Here is a 19348-nt window from a genome sequence, read left to right as displayed (position 1 = left end):
CCAGTGCACCAGAGGCGTTCTTCTTCACGTTACTGCCGCGCATGGCGGCCAGCCGTGTGGTACACCCGCCCTTTGCCATTCAACGGCCACAGGGCCCAGGGTGGTTGGAAGAGGAGAAAGGGGGGAAACAAACGCGTCGCGAAAGAAAAATAGTCAGAAGAAAAAAAAGCGGAACGACCAACATTGGGTCGCCCCAAGGCTCCTGACACCCCTGTTTCTAGGAAAAATCCCCACTTATGTGCCCCCGCCTAATCCTGACTTGCTCTCAATCATCATCTATCGCATGCGGTACTTCCTAGCACCAAGAGTACGTACCTGCCTTGTTACTCTCCTTTCCAGGTGGGCGAAGAGAAAAGCGCATCTTTGGCGATGGTGTGGAGCTTTGCAATACGACAGTAAACAATTTTCGGGGTGTTTGCGCGCCTAGGTAAAGGATCATCGTCGTCGATCTACTCGCCCCGTTCCTACGACGTACTTCACAGGGGCTAATGAGGGTGTGAATTGTAGTCATCAACTAAAGAGAAAAATCGAGGGGGAAATCCCGAGTCAATGGAAATGGTCGAATTATTGCGTATGGCGTATTAGGATTAGATTGCCTGCCCCCAATCCCCTTATATGATATGCATCCATCAAGGCCTACTCCGGACTAGGTCAGTTTTCTGTCAGCATGAAAATGATTTCTGTCTTTGGTTTGCACGCCCGTAATAAAATCCTTGCTGTTCATATATTCGCCCTTCGCATGCCGTCAAAACCAAGAACTTTGAACTTTGTTACAACCTATTGTTAATCAATTACCGCCAAGTTATTTTAATCGCGCTCCAGGGTTCATAGCCGCGCTCTTAAATTGCGCACCGGAATAACCCCCTAATTTATGTCCTCTTTTGTAGTTGGCTTCCGAGAGTATTGAAATAAGGGCGGGTCATGCAACTCGTGGTATGGCCAGTTATAGTTAAGACGTATATGATATGTACGTAGTTGAGTCGTGCAACCGTAGAACAATATTATAGCCCTTGTAAACGAGATTCAGCAATGAAAAGACTGCATTAAGTTGGATTGCTTTTTGTTCAATCGGCAATGACCAATCTTGATATACCAAGAATTACTATTGAACCCAATCTACCCCTCCCTGTCTAATATCAACCAAATGCCGGTATTAACAGTGCCCTAAAGCGACGACGTAGAACCATGTACTAACATTTTCATCACAATGTTTTTTTAAACTTCTTTTCATTTATTGCAATTTCTTCGATCTATGCTGCCGCCGGGAGCCACGGCCCAGGGGTCCGGACAAAAAAGAATGAGTTCAACGGCAATGATGTCAAGATCAGACCAGTGAGTGTCCACTGAAAAAAATGCTACTCCGATGAGCGGAGAAAATAGCACACCATCGACGAGCCCTTGGTTTGTGGGTAGAGATTAATACCTGGCTCCAAAAGGGGGGCCTCAAGTCATGTGTGCTGCTTGCTGCTTCCGAAGCCACAGAGTAATTAACACGGTCCTTGCGGCAGCTGCAGGGCTTGTGTGAACGGGCTACTTGTTTGACAAAGCAGTGACTAATTGATTTTCGCCCGTGCGTCTTTCACGGCTAACTAGGCTGTTAGAGGATGATTGAAGAGTTTTGAGCATGAGTACCACAGTAGATAGAACATGCATTCGATGTGATCTCTTTCGGGGAGTTTCTTCTTTTCTTTTTCCAACAATGTGGAGCATCAGTTTCGTGGCGAACGAAATGATTTGACAATGGCGAATGCCGCGTCTAGTGGACACAGGTCCCCGAGTAGGCGATGCGACGGTAAACGCATAATGGATTTGGCGCAGCGATCATGAGCTGCAGCTACTGTTACGTGCGTGTACGTGGTACTCAGAAATCCTACGCGAGTTGATGCAATCATTGTTATTCAGGCTACCCAGAGAAATTGCCGATTTGGTTTCCAGTGTTGAAACAATTGCAGCCACCATGAGAACTAAGGCTCTTTTGTACCTGGCTAGTCTATAACAATCTACATAGGCTAGTTGGTTGACAATATTCTGTCTAGCGTCGGCCATCAGCCCACTGCCAAGCGCGATGAGCGCGTTCATGCATCTGCAAGATCACATCACATCAAATTTGTGACTTAACCACCAGTGCTCTACATTCTGACTGCCAACTCCATGGCAAGGATTTGGTAGGGCGGGGGAGGAAGAAACTATATCATCTTCAAAGTAGCAAAACGAAAACGATTGATATACACCAAAAGCGACGGGGTTGATGATGTGAAGCTACAAAAAGAAGACCTGCTGGTCTAGACTTAGACTAAGACTAAGGTCTCTAGGTGGTACGTAGCATTTGCGATCAGCCGTTAACGTGGGGCGTGGCTTCCGCAACATCTGTCCGAGACCCAGCGAAACGGCTCGCTGGGCTGTCAACCCAAAGGCTTGGCTTGGTGGTTAACGGCTCCTACCCTAGAAAAAATCGACGATGTATTATTTTCTTCAGCGGCTAATTACTTCGTGCCCTCTGCCATGCGACCACAAAGATAAAAATATTCCACGACTGTCCGAACCCCTTCCAGCCATTGAGTCGACCGACACTAGAGATTGCTTGACAACCCGCCACCTCCAAAATCGGCAAGTTGGCAACCCATTCTGGCTGGCATCGAATATGCAATTCCAAGTCAACATTTGGTGGCAGTGCCAAGAACCCTGTTTCTCTACCTACCAAACCCAGAAGTATCTTGGATTACCTCGGTACAACCTTTTTTCCATTACGAAGTCGGAGCTCTGACTCGAAATTTCGAGAACCAGACTCAACATTCGTCAAAGCAGCCGGCCTGTTCATTCGCTCCCTTCTAAGAATTCATGTTCTTTTTTTTTTCTCCTTGAAAGGATTACCATTCCAGGTCGTCTTTTAACATTTGGTACAAGGACAACCAAACGTGGTAGTCGTGAGTGGTCAGGAGAGAAATACGACAAGATCTCCAAAGGAGCATCCAAAAGGGATGGTCGCATCCAATGGTGGATCGGGCAAAGTCCCAGGGGTGTATTGAATGGCGAAGTTTCGTGCGAGATCTACTTGCCTGGTCGCATTGCCTTGCCACGACCAGGGGCCCAACGTTGCCGTCCCTCCTATTCACGCTTCCCCAAGCTCCCTTCAAAACAACCTGAACCTGACCGGCCATCGTGCGCCCCTCCAGAAGCAACGCTACAGAGTGGAAAGCGATCCGACCGCGAATCTACAAGCTAAAATCACGGCTCGATGCGACGTTGATTGAATGCCCTGGCTGCCATCTAAAATTGGTCTGGGAAACAGGATCACTGTTTCAGAGCTATCCGTGTTCTCAGGTGATGTCTAGTCAAAGAAAACTTATTTGACATAGGCTTTTCTACCTGCCAACTACACACCAGTAAGTAATAGGGTACATGACAAGCTTTGTTGCCTTTCAGGGCGCAGGATTTAGACTGAAAGTGTTACCAGAACAAGGCGATATGGTCCTCCGTTGAGGAGCTTCCGACAGGGTGTCCGACATGTTCTCTGACATATTTCTATGCAACTGCGTATGATCCATGTTCCTTAATTCTTCGCCGTCACCGAAAATCACTATCTTTTGAGCCATCTTGAATGAATGTTTTGCTGTGCCACGCCGGGCACAGGCACAAGGCTTTGATGTTGTTACATTTGCAAGGCTGTTCTGATCTTTTTTGGAACTGGAGAGACTGTCCCGACAGTCGATGCTACCGTTAATGGCGGCCCCTGCCCCCCGCCCTCGGGACAGCAAAGAAGTGTGCCGACAGGGAACGATCAGCGCTATCGATTTTGTGACCCGCCACCGGTCGAGCGGGCACTGCCAAATGCGGTTGTGGTGGGAGACCGCACGAGAGACAAAAAATGGATCCAGCAGCGGACACAAGAATCGGGTCCTGTTTCCCTGAACCATGCCCTGACATCACGGGTGTTATCTCAAAAAGTCTCTCTGGAGGGTGTGTTCATCAGCCCGAATACAAGCTCACTGGCAGCCGATCTGCATCTCGGGCGACAATATCACCACACTCACCTCTATTGATACCACACAATTTTATCCATAAGTACTGGATGACTAGATGCAGTTCTGAGAGGCAGGCCGCTCGCCGAACCCGTTGAACCTGGCGGGTGTTCTTTTCGTCAAACCTTTCCTCCACCAATGAGAAAATTTGAGCGACAATATTTGGGCTGCAAACCGAAATTAACCCCTGTCAACCCATGGTCATAGCCCGTCTGGTTTAATGGCCTATATCAAAGGCCATTATTATACGTGCATGGAAGCAATTCAATCATTCACACAGCCGCGATGGCCCGAGCTTTACGACCAAAGACGACTTGATGGCCCGCACGGGGCAAGCGAGCCGGACGTATCGTGTAATACCCTTGCTTTTCTTGGCCGATTGAGAGTCGTTCGACTGAGGCCTTTTAAACAGCACGCGACGGAATATACTATATTACAGTAGACTGCAAACCAGTGGAAGTCAGTCCTAAACCAAGAAATAGGGTTTAGGAGCATCCTAGCCAGCCTTTTAGTCTCTTTTACTACACACAGATCAACCCACCCCACAACGACGGGAACGGACGGCTGCAAAGTCACACCGAACCAAATATTTCGAAGCTTCTGCGCTGAAAATGGCGCTCTCCCCAAAAACCCTGGGCTTTTGCGACGGTGATTCCCTATGGTACGCTGTCAATTAATTCGGTTGTCGTGTCGTTATCAGTCAGTATCTTTTGACTGCGCGAAATGCCCCCGCCTCCATAGTGCGGTAGGTATTTCAGTTTCCTCGCAACAACATACAGTATATGAATGTGCCATCTGCTATTCGAGGTCGCTCCTTGATCCTTGCGACTGGCTATCCTTGTCATCTGTAATTTGTCGTGCCTGAGGTCAACTAGGCTATCCCGAACCTCAGGCGTCGAGAGCCGTTCTCGAACGGATACAATCGACTACTATTGGGGGTTGTACAAATTAGTGCAAAGATAGCTGAGACGTTTCGTCGCGTCCAACAATGATTGGGGTGAGGTCACATTGTCGCTAGTCTCCCTGGTTGATATTAATTCTCCGGTGCAGTGGCATTGCTTGGGTCATGTATCAATACTACATACATGCCACTCTAAGAAGCTGTATCTGCATCTAGCAGTTATTAGTAGCACAGAAGGAAACAGCCCCAGCTGACCATGTGCCTGGAGCTGCAGTCCTTTGAGGGAAAAAAAAAAAAAAGTCGTAATTATCAAGTGCACTACCGACAATCGCCAGGTACAACGGCCCCCACATTGACCCTCTGGACGCGCAGACTCGTTTCCGGCATTGCAAGGGTTCCATTGCTTGTGAAGTCCCTATCGGATTGATTAGTGCTGGAGCATGCGGTATTTGACAAACATGAACTTCCCTCTACGGGGCGGCACGTGGCAGGGAAGGACCACGTTGAGAAAGTTAATATAATAACACTGCCAACTTTTTGTGCACTGATTCAGTACTGAGCCCTGTATACGCAGACCGCCCCAGAGCGTCATCCGAGCTCCCAGAAAAAGCAAAAGGGCCGATTACTCGATTCTATTCTTTTTTCAATTTTCTTTGGAATTTCCGATGCAAGCTGGGGGAAGACACGGGTGCGGGTCGCTGTTCATTGCTGTAACGGGCACCAAGTCCGAAATAAGGGTCGGGGGTTAGTCCCAGTACCCAAGGGCTGGGTACCTAGGTGACTGCCGGGACCGTGAGTCCGTGCGAGGCGTATCTTGGGAGCCCTGGTCCTTACTTTTTTCCCCTCGGGGCCAGGCCGGAAAGGGTGCTGCTGTTCGTCTTGTCAGGGCGCGGAACGGGCTGGAAAAGGTAACGAATACGCTGTGCTGGGGTGGTTGGCGGGTCAGCGTGCATGCGTCAAAGAGAGCGTCCTTTTTTTTTTTTTTTGTGTATTTGTGCGTGTACTGTACAGTAGTTTCTTTCGTCGCGTGTTTCCCCCCCACTTGATCCCGCTGCCATCCCAAGTATGATGTGCAGTATTACTAGTGCTAGCACAAACCACTACGTATGTCAGCTGTCACGACTTGTCCACGAACCAGCGGCGGAGGCCGGGGGGTCCATACCAACTGTCTTCCTGTGCCCAGCCACCACGCAACAGCTATCAAGAGAGGGGGGGGGGGGGNNGTCCAGAAGGAACCTATGGGCCCTGCGTGGTAATGAAGAGGCTTGGCACTCTTTTTATTCTTTTTTGTCGTCGCGCGCGCTTGTCGGCTCGTTATCCTGCATCACCGTTTCCGCAAGCATCACCCTTCTACCAAGCTCGTTCCTGTACCTGTAAGCACTACGAAAGGAAAATAAACAATACGTTGCACAAATCATTGCGGACATGACTCTGTACTGCTTCGTGAATCGTATTCCTCCTTACTATTCGGCACCTTTACCCCCGAGCTATTGAACTCAAGAAGAACGAGGTGACGAGGTCAAGTGACGTTGTGTTTGTTCTAAATTGAGTTAAGGTTGGTATAACCTTGCTTTCTGCTGGTTGTGGCGAGAGGTAAAATGATTGCAACGCAACATGGCCTTTTTTAGTATACATAACGGGCAAAACAAAAGGGGGGTTGTGAGGACCGTCAACATGGTATTTGCCGGCTCCGAGCACCATCGCCAATGATAATAATGTAAGGGTTGAGTAATATTGACCGGCTCCTCACGTCATCTTATCGTGCTTTGTTGTCCATCAACGGAAGCTCTCCGTCACTGATTGTGTATAGTCTGTGTTCGGCTTATAATAGTAATTCCCCCGGATGATTCACGAGTTTCTACTTTGCAAAAGGCGCTAGTGATCAGATCCTTGTTAAGTCTGGATCAGGGCCTAAAGGCAAAGGAGAGACGGCTTTAAACTATTGATATGTACTATAGGGTTTTATTACATTAAACATCTTCTATCGTGGATTTCACTCTGTAGGCGGGACGCATCGAAATAGTGCCTATCGATCTTTGGAACGTAGTAGATCGCAAGTTATTGTTGTCCATAGCCGGGCAGTCAGCCCCGCGGACCCCTCGCTCATGTGAGAGAAATAAAGCATGATTTACATACATTGTGAACGTTGTGATGGATTCGGCATGGTCAGCAGGGGGGAGAGGGCTTATATCACCAATAGTACGTAGGTTGGAACAAGACCCCATTGGATTACAGATATTGCTTTGTTCGCTGCATATGCACAGCTCTGTTCTTGCTTTTGCTTTGTGACAGGAAGACAATATTCGTCGATTGGATCGATCTTGGGGTTCAGCAATGCAACCCATGCATATGGGGTCAGGCAAAAACCCACAAGAACCCAAACGGCGTCACCCACCCTCTGCATAACCGTATGCAATCCTGCTCACTCCATAGTCTTACACATTATGCAGTGGACCATCGGCGGGGTCTTTTGATCTCCCTGCCGCTTGGAGAGGGGAATCCAGGTAAACTCTACAAAGTACCTCATAGAAAGCAATCGTGGGCTGCTAAGACTTGCAGCAACAAACGAACGACTGGAACCAGATCCCGGGGCTCAGACCGAAACCACATCTACCCAAAGTCAGTCGGAGGCGGTGTGCAAGTTTGGAGGCGAGCCGTCCATTCTTCTTTTTGCAATTGCCGCCCGGTTTGATGAAAAGCCGAGCTTAAAGTTCGCGGCAAAGACTTTGTCAAACCAATATTAAAACTGTTGTCCTTTTACAATCGAATGATACAGTGACGAGGGATATATTGTCACATAATAAGAGCAGGGGGGGAATCAGGGACGGGTAGTTATGGAGTACTGACGGTGAGTCTTATTCGTAGCACGGTATTATACTACATAGGTAAGCATAGTGCTGTTTTATAGGACTGCCCTTGATATCGACGGGAGCCAACCGAAGTGATGAGGGAATCCCAGTAGCTGGCAGCTAATGAGCTGCGTGCGGAGGAAGAAATCACTGCCGACAAGGACCGATTCTGCGTTCAAAATCGACACAGCTTCCCGATTGGGTGACTATAGACAACACAACCATCCAGATCTGAGCCAAACGCACTCTTCAAACTTCTATTTGTCAAGTCCAGTCGCTTCTAGACAAAGGCAAGACAAATAGTAAGGAGCATATGGTCCATTAAAATAATTTCGTCAACCAGTCTTTAATTTCTGCAGAAATCAACTGCATTAGATCTAAACTTTGTTCATGACGCCAGAACTTTGTTTGTCCGCAAGCATGACTAACTGACATGTTTGCCTTCGCTTGTCCTTTTGCATGACGTTGACAGCCCCGGCGTATGCACATGTGATATAGACCTTGAAATCGCGATATTACCTACAACATGGCAGTACACCATCCATCACCAAGTAAACAGTAAGCTTGGTAAGATATGCTGACAGCCGGAAAGGCCACCACACCCCCGACAAGAAAAAAAAAAAAAGATACAACCAAGACAATAAAAGCTCCGCACTTGGTTCAGCCTATCACACCCAGCCGGAGCCCCGGGGTGCTGCCGGTGTATTGTGCGATTCTGGGAAAATTATCTTTTTGCACAAATCATGACTGAATGAACAACTCATGCTCCTTCCATGAACGCAGCCAGTCACAATCGGCGGGGAGGAAGGAAAGGGCCTCCCGCTGAGGTGCGGAGGCGAGGGAGGATTGTTCGTTCCTTCCCGGAAATAGCAACACAGAGAAGGAGAAATAGAGGTCTGGATCAACCGTTGCGGCCGGTCTTTCCAGTTGGGAAGTTTGCAGACAGACGAACAAAGACCGTTGAGCCGCGAGCAGAAAACGGCGTGTCTAGACCACCTTGAAGCCTTCCCCAGAAAATATCTTTCTTCCCAATCATTCTTGTGTTTTTTTTTTTTTTCTTTTTTTCTTTCTTTTCATCTCTCTCTACCCTTTCTTTCTTTTAACCCCCACAGAGCTGCAACCATCAACCCAGGCTACTACTTGCAGCCCCTCATCGCTTCTGCCCCTCCCCCGGAATCTTTTGCTTGTTTTTGCCTGTCGACCAAGTTGCTGCGCTGCCACCTCTCTCCACCATGTGGCATTGAACTGTTTTTTTTTTTCCCTCTCTCTTTCACTACATTACATACCACCTACTTGGCCCCCGCCTGCCAGGGCCGGAGTAGAGAACATAAGCGAGGGAAGCATTCGGGACTCGTTCTTAGTCTAGCCTCGGGCGGGCCGTATGACAGCACCGTAAAAACACACACACACATTCAACTGCGGAGATGTCACCACGCAAAACGGGATGCTACGGGGCACACCACCACTTCAGAATGGAGGGAGGGTCTCTTGGAGGATGGCGATCCCGGAGTAGCTTTGGTTGAGGGCAACACCCTAGAAAACCACTTCCAAGTCACCCAGAAGAATCATTTTGGACAGCACACACCAAACTCAAGCCTCGGATTTCCAAGTGACAGCCAAGACTGGAGGCTAGCTCCTGTGCCGTCCAGATTGGGCAATTTTCGCTTAGCGCCATGCTTACACTGCACGACGTGCAGCACGCAGCGTGGGACTTTTCCCAGAAACAAGAGGGGGAAAAAGAGGTAAGTTGATCAAGCTGATAGGGCGTAACGTCGGGAGGCCCGGGAACCCACTGTCTCGTCACATCGGCTGCGGCCGCGAGTGAGAATGTGTGAGTGTACAGCATGTGGTGGTATGTCTGATTCTATTCTATCGATTATCGATATCACCTTCGACTAGCACACCATTTTGAGAACGACAACATACAAGTTATGTTCATGGCGTCGATGGAAACACGCAGATGCTGGGCCTCACTTGGGCATTTCCATTTCTAGACAGGGCAAGTAGAAGCGGCTGGGATAGAGAGGGGAAATCATCCCGGCTCGCCTACACCGTCTCAAAGAATAACCACAGTGCTAGCTAGCTAGCCACGGCGTATTCGGATGCGAGATGGGGTTACGAGAGACGTATCCTCCCTGATTTCCTTCTTCTTCTCCTTCTTCTTCTTCGATCTCTCTCTCTCTCTCTCTCTCTGTCGTGTTTCTCGGCAGATGGGACATCTATAAAGAGCAGTGCACAATGATAGAGAAAGGGTGTGAGGACATCAAAGTCAAAGCGGAGATGACAGGTGCCCGGGATAAGGCACCGACTGTCCACGTAGCAGCGCGTGCAACAGCAGCATATGTCCAGGTAGCAACTGGTACCTTTTTGACAAGCTCTGGGGCCCGCTAGGCCCTGTCTGGGAGTCTCCTCTTTTTCTTCGCTTTCCCCTTTGCTGTCCGGATCGGTGGTCGATGGCAAGTCGATCTACATCTGCCTCAGAATCTCGAGTGTCTTATTTTGGTCACATCCTTTCTGGCACTCAAGTGAGAGGAGAATACCAAATTTTTAATCTCCGGTCTATCCAGTACCACCGACTTGGACACACTTTTCTGGTCAGCAGCACGTACCAAAAATCAATTAACGTAGCGCCCGGACTGTATGTAATGTACGTGGTACGCCGTTGGAACATGCGAGTAAAAAGGGGGCGATTGTGAGGGGGAAGAGGGCCGCCCCTGCGAGCAAAGCGAGAGCACAAACCAAACAGAATCGCCACACTTTTTTTACGAATGGGTTGAGTGGAGGCAAAGACACAGAAAGACAAACGAAAAAGAAGAGGCGTGTGCAGAGAGAGAGAAAACCCATGAGAAAAAAAGACCAAAAAACAAGAGCAACTCCACTGCCGATGTTACTCTCGAGAAAAAAAGCACCCCCGAACCTTGCCGTTACCGCACATGGTCAAACTTTGGTTCACTAAAAAACCGCCGCGCCCGGGCCCCAGTCGACGAAACGATATTGAACCTTGAGCTCCTGCTTGGGGCCCCATTTTGGCAACGACCTTGGTTTGAGTCCCCTGTGCTTGCTGATAGCTCTGTCTCCCCCCCCCCTCCTACGGGGCATTTTTTTTTTTTTTTTTCTCTTATTCGATTTTAAAGTTGCGGCTATGAATACCTTCTTGTTCGTATACGTGCTACACTTTGTCAGTAAGAGAGATGGGCGAGAACCCATGTGCCGGATAGACAGATGGAGTTTCATGGATGTGGCCGGCTCGCTACTTTCGTGTGGCCTTTCTTCTTTCCTTAACCTGTCAAGAGAGGAGAGAGGGTGCCTGCTTGACTTTTTGCCACGGTCACTGCACAGCTAGGCATTTGTGTCAGGTGGCTCAGCCGGAGACGAGCTCCTCCTCTTTGGGTTATTCACGGGAGGGGAAAAGGCAAGGTGTGTCTGGTTTTCTCTCTGTCTCGGGCATTAGTTGTGCTCCAAGCTTGCTACTCACAAGCAAGTCCTAAGGAATGTATTGTGTGCAGCCTTTACTTGCATTGCTCACAGTTGCAATCACGACAGAAATCTTGCGTCGTAATATTACACCTGCGGGTTACGGGGACTTCTTTTCCCCTTCACGATCTGAGAGATCGACCGCAAGGGTCGAGCTGCCCAGTCCAGAGAGAGAGAGACAGGAGAGTCGTAATTTGTTCATCTCCCTCCTGCATCTCACTCTTTTTTTTTTTTTTCTTTTTTTGTCCTATGGCCACGCAGCTACGACTCTGCAAAGGATTGGTGTACCCGGCCCCCCCTGGAGACGGGCGAGGTACGCTTTCCCTTGCACGGCGAATGAGGTACAGTGCTGGACTAACTAGTCTGGTAGAAAGGGGGAAAAGATAAACAGACAATAAACCTCCAGGGGCCGTTGCATTCGTTTTGCCCCCTCCTCCACATCGCGCCACCTGAGGCCAGCGTGCCCTCATCATTTCTTGATCGTGCAGTCTACCATGGCACTTGAGGCGCCGGAGCGGGGGGGATACTTGCTCTGGGTTCTTGTTCTCAGTCTCAGGTCTGGTTGCCGGTTTTGCGTAAGAGGAAGGAACCAAGGGAAGAAAAGCAAAAGAAAATGTTGCGGTAATTCCCTGCTACCTGAATAATTCCCCGACGAAAAAGGTCCATTTGGGTTGTGACCTCAGCCAGGGACAAGGCTGGATAGGCAATTCCCTGCTGGCACTTTTTTTTTTTTTCTGGGGCCCGCCTGAAGCTTGGGGTGGTCCCTCTCAAGTCAGGTCGTAAATGCGACGCTGATATCAAGCACTCTCCGCATCGCCCACGAAATAAGCGACAGCAACAAGTAGTTGCATTGATCATGTGAGATGGCGTGCGAATCGTGCTACAGTAGATCAGACCTGTGTCGTTTTGTTGAACGCGGCACATAAATGATATAGGATGACAACGGGAGTTCCCATCGTTGAGGGTAGAGATGACAGATCCTCCTTGTCGAAGTGAGTCTCTATCATCTCATGGCTTTAGCATGCGAAAACGTGTTGCTCAGTAAAATATCAAGTGGGCTCTTGTCAGTGAGTCTTCGTAACAGTAGTAGCCTTCCTTGTAGACTGAATACGAAATTAGCTACGGGCCAAGCTGAACTTTATAGCCTGTCTACTCGTGCGTCCAGCTTTTGCCACCGCGAATAATCATACATAATCCAGTTCCATATTTCGGCTGTTTATCGTATCCAGAATATCTCCTCATCGCTATCAGAGTCGACCAGATCCTCTTCATCATTAAGGGCCATGTGGACAAACCTGAGCCATAAATGGAAACGTTAGCTCTTGAAACTATATAAAAATAACCAAAGGAGAGAAAAAGAGGATCAGAAAAAAAGAAAAAAAAAAGCGTAATAGAAACTCTGAATACTCACTGTCGAATCCATGCCCTTTGATGCTCGTTCAGGTCGTCATCATTCGGTCGATCAGCTTCTGGTACAACTGCTCCACCTCTTGGGCGCCCTCCTCGGCCTCTTCTTGGAGCGCCGTTGTTGCGAGCTTGCTCATTCTGCTGCTGGAGATTCGCTCCACCACGGCCACCCCGGGCAGCGTGTTGACCTCCACGCCCGCCACGCCTGCGTGCATTCTGCTGGGCACCTGCCCGTGGTCTGGCTATAGGCGGCGGGTTCGGAACTGGCGGTGGTGCGGCGCGTCCTGGAGGGTCTGCAGCAATGCGGAGAACCAACGGAGCCTCGAGGGCAACTCCTCGCTCGTTTTCGTGCTCGTTGGCTGGGCGGACTCCTACATGGTCAGCAGCAGCTCCAGCCGCAGCACCATTGGGGTGCCCGTCCTCGCCATCGGCCTCTTCAATCTCTGGGATTAGTAGTGCCGCATCCACCTCAATCTCCTGCTCGGCGGCCAGAGCAGCAGCTCTGCCGCCAATAAAACCGAGGCCTACATCGTCGCCGTCTCCTGCTTCAAGCTCCCACAACCGGTTGTAGCAGCCCGTTATGCGGCCATTAGACTGTTGGTTATAGTGGGAATAGGGGTTGGTTGGGTCCAGCCAGGCTGAGCAAAGGTAGCAAAAATGTGTACCGCAGCCCTGCCTCCCGCAAATCATATGATTGCATCCATGAGTCTTTTGTGCGGGTGCAGCGCAGGTAGGACACGGCGTTGTGTGTAATTGCACATATTCCAGGGAAGCCTTTTCCTCTGCCGTCAGCTCGGTCTTGTCCCTCCGGGGTGCACACCGATAAAACTCGCCATGCCACCCAAGGAAGCAGCGGCCGCAGAACGCAAAGCCACAATCCTCGCATATACAAAGAAGCTCTTCCGTCTTATTGTAGGGTCGCGGAACGGCCGAGGCTTGAGAACGATTTTCATCCTCATCTTCGGACCCTTCTGAGTCGTCAGAAAATTCGAGGCCATCTGGCTTCTTGTGTTTCTTGGACCTCGCAGCACCATTGCACCACGGCCGTGGACAGTAGACAGTATTTTTGTCTGATTCGAGCTCAGACTTGTACTTGAGCGTAACAAAACGCCTGACTACCTCGGGTTCCAAGGGGATCTTTAAAAGCTCGCTCGGGCTAATAAGCTTCTGCCTCCGTTTCCTCTTCGCCCGACCACCTGCGCTTTGCGAAGTAGGTGATTCTTGTGCCGCTGACTTTTCCCGGTCTTTTGCGCAGTTTGGGGTCAAGCAGCGCACCGAGGAGATATCGCCCTCCTGAATAGCGTTGTTGTAGAAGTCCTGCAGGCAACTGACGCAGAAAACGTGCCCGCAGTCGAGCATGCGGTGGCATGCAGAGCCTTTTTTAGGATCGAGACAGATGCCGCAGTCGAAAGTCTCCCTGTCAAAAGCAGCGCGCTTCGCTGATATGTCGTAGTCGAGGATGGCTATCCTGTGCTGCGGCTCCGCGGTCAAGATACCTCTATCATCAGCTACGTCGAAAGCTGTCTCGGCTAATTGCTGGATGTGGTCGATGTAGGTAAAAAGAACGGGGTCGTGATCAAGCTCCTTCCAAAGACGCGCACAATCAGCCACCAGCTGGTCGATGCGACTGGACGGAATCCACGGTGGGTTGGATGTCAGCTCGACTTTAGGGGGCTGTTGCGCTGGATATCCCGGTGGCAGCGAGATGAGCAACCGCACTGGTGGCAGATATGAGAGCTCGTGAGAGTCCTCCCGCTGGACTTCGCCAGCCCGATCATCAGGTGTTTGAACTGGTAAAGGTAGCGTTTCCGGACCGGCAGCTGTGACCGGGGCCGGGACCGGGGCCGGGAACAAGACTTGCACCGGCTTGGACGGGTGCACGGGTATCTCCAGTACAAACACGTGTGGATCTGAGCTGTCGACCTCGATCTCGGGATAGATAGCCGACAATGTGCTCATTTCCTCATCTCGAGGATCATCGGAATCAGACATGGCTTTAATGGCCTTGTCGCAGTTGAGATGAATAAGGTTTGATTATAGCGATGGAACCGGTGCAGATCAACCAATTTGCTGCGTATGGCAAGCGCCGGTAATCCAACAGAGTTACCGGGTATATTGGCGTAATGCTACGACGCAGACCAGTGTTCCATAGCATGTAACAACTGCCAGTACTGAGTAGTATTTGAGGGGACAGCCATGTGCTGGAGTCAGCGCGGCTGAAGGTTCGAGGGGCGGGACGAACTGGGTGCAGGTGGGTTTGATGCTGGGTGGGTTGGTTATCAAAGGCTCATCGCCGCCGCGTCACCTTATCGAACATGCACGTCTAGGGGCTGGCAGAAAATGATTAAAAAAACATTGACGCAAGTGTAATTTTTTAAGAGGGTAAGGACTGGAATTTATTACAAATCCTCACTGGGTCGAATTTTGGATTTTGAGAAAAAAAAAAAAAGCTGGACGGGACGGGTGGAGGTTAAAGCGAGGGGCGATTTGTTTGATTTTGAATCATTAAAACGATCGGGTAATTGATGGCAGCGAGGGTCCCGCCAGTAAGGCGCCATCACAGCCGGTGGACGCCACCAAAAAACTGGAGAGAGCGCATAGAGTCTCATTGGTTCAAACTCCAGGGACCTTCTCAAGCCGCCAATGAACAACCACACTGCCCCACCATTTCCCCCAAGGCTGTAAAGCTTCTTCACCGCGACCACGGCTGGCACAGGGCGGGCTGCTTTTGGCTACCGCACCCTTTATCTACCGTTTTATCTTTGTCGCGGCAACGAACGCAGACCAAGTATCACTGATACTCTTTCTTGCCATAGCACTTGATCTGCCAACTATCAAACCAAAAACCATCACTTTCGCTTCGCACACGACACAACCGAACGATGAACGAGAAGACGCTGGGCTAAGACTGCAGAACCGTTCGCCCACCTCGTTCGGCGCCGGTCTGCCCCCTTAGAAAACCCCCTCTCACATCCCGCTATTGCGATTATGAATTCGCTGTGGTCTTCAAGGGGTACAAGTGACACTTCTGGGCCTACAAACGACAAGCAGCCCTCCGCGGACGTTGCCAGCATCGGGGACGCCCCTCCACCCGTGCCTGCGCTGGAAGCAGGAGCCGCTGAGGCTAGGAATACACCGACTCCGATCAACAACACGCCTGCCGCCTTCCCCTCGCGCCCTGTCCTCGTGCGCAACCAGCCCTCACCCGCCGCTCCACAAGTACCGATCCAGGTCCCCCCAGCGTCTGGTCAGATGGCTTCCCAGCAGCCCCCGGACTCGCTTTCCCTGGCGCAGCTTCGCAGATACGTTGCCGAGTTTCCACACGCCGAGCCTCTTGCCTACGAGTTTGTGTACGAGGACTTCGCCCCGATCGAGGAAGAGATTGATGAGTGGTTTGTTTACCAGTACTGGCAGTGGGTGCGGTTAAGCCACATTCAGAATGCGTTCGAGGAGCAGTGGAGGCTCGACCTTGCTGGTCAGCGGTGGGAAGACGTCGGTTCCGACGGCCAGACCAAGTTTCTACGCGAGGCGCTGGATGCGTTTTCTTATGCGGATCAGGGACTCCGGACCAGCGCCATCAACCGAGTCGCGTACATTGCGCTGGGCAGATGGGCCGATACAGCAGGAGGCGCCACTGCTGCAGAGGGCCGTGGCCCAGAGTTCAAATCTGCAGCAACAGATTCGCAGCTGGCAGCAATGAAGGACGGATGCCGGCTGATTGCTGATTCTGACGGCCTGGGAGTTGTTTGGGCGGAATTACGGCGTGCCTTGGAGGCCTTCTGGTGAGCTATGAACCACTAGGCCAGACGATTTTTGCCAACTTTGCTAACCAAATCAACCCAGGTCTGATGGTCCGCAATACCAGCCAGATCTACTTCAACAAGCGCAGGATGACCTCATGAATTTGATGACCATTATATACATGACTTTGCAGCATTGTCTTAGCTATCCTACCGAAATGACAGCAGTCCGAGAGAAGCTTCGTATGTCTACCCCTTGCTGTTGGTTTTGTGAAAGAGGGACGAACGGCCACTGACGTCCGGCAACATGTGACTGGATTAGTTGGGCTTAATCCTAATATTGCCGAGTTTATGCTGCTCGCTACCACCAAGCTGCGATGGGATGAACAAGGACAGCTCCCTCTAACCCATGTCCTTCTCCTATTCTGGAAAACGATCCTTTTGGTGTTTGGCGGGATCAGAGAAATCGAAGAAACGAAAAAGGCGACATGCGAAACAGGGACAGACGCCAAGGACAAGAACATAATAACGGCGTCGCCGTTGGATTATCACAATTTCCGCCAAGAGATAACCTCCAAATACCCAGCCTACATCCCGCCTCAGCTAGCGATACCTATCGAGGCAGAAAACTCATCTTTACTACCGCCACTTCCGAACCAGCAGGGCAGGAATAACGGATCCAATGGCATCCTGCCTGGCCCGCCAAACTCACAGGCCAGCGGATCCTCCATTCTAGACGAAAAAGTGCACATAGCAACGCCAGCACCCTCACCTCCGCCGTCCCCTAGCGTCGGAGGCAAGGTTGGCAAAAAGCAGAACTACCAAACCAACCAAAATTTCCCATTCATGTATCCACCACTCGATGCTACGAGCAATAGCGCTGGCGGCAAGGGCCTTGCTGGTCTACAGGACCTACTTGTAGGTCGGAAGTGGGAGGGCAGCGACATCCCGGCTTCTATCCTGGAGGCTGGTGAGCTCTTTTCAAAACGCGTGCGAATGACACGTGCCACGAGGCAACTATGGGAAGAAAGAGAAAAGTTTATCAAGTACTCTAGGGGTTGGGAAGATAATGACAACGACATCATTGATGAGCTCGATTTGTCAACCCTCACATTGGAGGAGAAACAAGAGCTGGGGCTGGTTAAGACGGATCGCGAGGAAATGCCGCCAGAAGTTATCGTGGATTATGGCCCCAATTCTGAAAAGCTGTCGCCCGAGATTTGTCGGCGCTTGGCCGACCTTGAGCACTTTTATGTAAGCCGAAGATGTCACCAAACTAACAGTTCAATTAGTATATCTGACATTACAACAGGGAGCGGCGCTGCCGCAACTTCAATCACTGGTTATGGTCCTACTCAAGGCCATTGTGCAGCACGTCACGGTCCTTATGGTAACAACACAACAGCAAGGCCAGACTAATGCTGGCCAGAACGGGCTTCGCGCCGCTAACGGCGGTGCGCCTCCTCGTGGCACCGAGGCAACAACCAACGGAACAAGCCCGGAGCATTCGGCAGCTATCCAAGAGGAAAACGACAACACCAGAACTCGTGAGATTACCATAAAAGCCGTCTCCGGGATTTTGATTCTCATTTTGAAGTGGTTCAAGCTATCGCGTGAGTATTATGCTTGCAATGGGTTTCTGTTCGCTTGAGCTGTATCAAAACTAACCAGCATGGGTCCAGATATACTCAAGTTCGAGTTTGTGACACAGCTGCTCCTTGATTCAAATTACATCCCACTAGTTCTCAAGTTGTTTGCCCATCAGGACGTCCAACAAACGGTCGACAGCAAAAGCGATCGTACTGAGAGCAGGTAAGCTTTGAAATACCCCAAAAAAAAAAAAAAAAAAAAAAAATCTCGGCTATGGGTGGTGGATACATCTAACTGTGTGTATAGCTTCTTCTACTTTTGCAACCTGCGAGCTGGAGCACCAGAAAAGACGGAAGATCCCCAGCAAGATGAGGAAAGTGAGGATGAGGCTGCGCCGCCACCCATCAAGAGGCAACGCTCCCCTACAGAAAAAGGCACTGGGGCTGTCAATGGGAAAGATTCACAGCAGACGGAAGATGCGCAGCCAAGTCGGCCTGAAGTAGACGAACTTGGTTGCCCGGTCAACCCGCTCCCCAAAGAGCCGATCACGGACTTTTCATGGCGTAACTTCTTCTCACTGATCAACCTTTTGCGGGTCATGCAGAAGGTGTGCAAAGGGAAAGCGCACCGCAACTTGCTCCTGGTGCACTATAAGTCATCCAACATACTACGCAAGTCTCTGAAGGTACCCCAACCGGAGTTGCGGCTGTATACTCTCAAGCTTTTTAAAAACCAGGTTCCCTACTGCGGTCGTAAGTGGCGCCAAGGCAACATGAGAGTCATCACGGCTGTGTACCTCCATTGCAGGCCAGAGCTGAGAGACGAGTGGCTCGCCGGGTCTGACGTAGACGCCGAGGTGGAAGAGGCGTTGCCGCTAGAGCAGGCGCTGAGGAGCATCACGCATTGGTTCAACGTGCGCAGGTATCCGGATAGCATGGGTCCCGACCTAGCTAATGCTTTGCGTGAAGGTCATGATTTTTTTGCTAGAGAATTAGAGAAGGTAGACCTTCAATGGCTCGAGCTGGGAGACGACGGGGTTTCGGTGGGTGAATGGGAGGGATTGGCGGCTTGAGCGAGATTGCTGGATGTGTAAAGATGCCATGGAAATGAAGAGAGAGAGGGGTGGAAAAAAAAGCAGTCGTCTTTGTCACCGCAGTCTTTGGGACCTGTATTCTAATGGGGAGAAACTGAAACATAAAGTGAATGACAATATGGCTGTAGCCTATAAATGGTTGGGAAAGTTTGACCGTTTGTGCTATGTCTCCTTGGGTTGGTGTTCACCTCGACTTCACATTGGATTCTTTCCGATGACGGAGCCAGATGTTTGTTATGGGCTCAGCCCTCGCGCTGCAAACATGATTTTTCTTT

General features: G+C 50.4%; 3 protein-coding genes across 3 annotated transcripts; 2 read left to right on the top strand and 1 right to left on the bottom strand.

Annotated features, from left to right (window-relative positions):
* Nucleotides 1-10007: 10007 nt before the first annotated feature.
* Nucleotides 10008-10465, top strand: PpBr36_08416 (uncharacterized protein; the record flags this gene model as incomplete). Its single annotated transcript, XM_029895547.1, has 2 exons — nucleotides 10008-10095; nucleotides 10251-10465. The coding sequence occupies 2 exons, from the start codon at nucleotides 10008-10010 to the stop codon at nucleotides 10463-10465; spliced, it is 303 nt and encodes a 100-aa protein (XP_029746765.1).
* Nucleotides 10466-12459: 1994 nt separating this feature from the next.
* PpBr36_08415 (uncharacterized protein) lies at nucleotides 12460-14642 on the bottom strand (the record flags this gene model as incomplete). The annotated part of the gene is made up of 2 exons (XM_029895546.1): nucleotides 12460-12538; nucleotides 12655-14642. The coding sequence occupies 2 exons, from the start codon at nucleotides 14640-14642 to the stop codon at nucleotides 12460-12462; spliced, it is 2067 nt and encodes a 688-aa protein (XP_029746764.1).
* Nucleotides 14643-15638: 996 nt separating this feature from the next.
* Nucleotides 15639-19052, top strand: PpBr36_08414 (uncharacterized protein; the record flags this gene model as incomplete). The annotated part of the gene is made up of 6 exons (XM_029895545.1): nucleotides 15639-16432; nucleotides 16494-16633; nucleotides 16713-17644; nucleotides 17703-18003; nucleotides 18073-18202; nucleotides 18287-19052. The coding sequence occupies 6 exons, from the start codon at nucleotides 15639-15641 to the stop codon at nucleotides 19050-19052; spliced, it is 3063 nt and encodes a 1020-aa protein (XP_029747692.1).
* Nucleotides 19053-19348: the final 296 nt, after the last annotated feature.

This window comes from Pyricularia pennisetigena, chromosome 5, assembly GCF_004337985.1.
Source record: "Pyricularia pennisetigena strain Br36 chromosome 5, whole genome shotgun sequence".
Lineage (NCBI taxonomy): Eukaryota > Fungi > Ascomycota > Sordariomycetes > Magnaporthales > Pyriculariaceae > Pyricularia > Pyricularia pennisetigena.
Note: the sequence above shows the minus strand (reverse complement) of the source record. Positions and strands in the feature narration are given on the sequence as shown.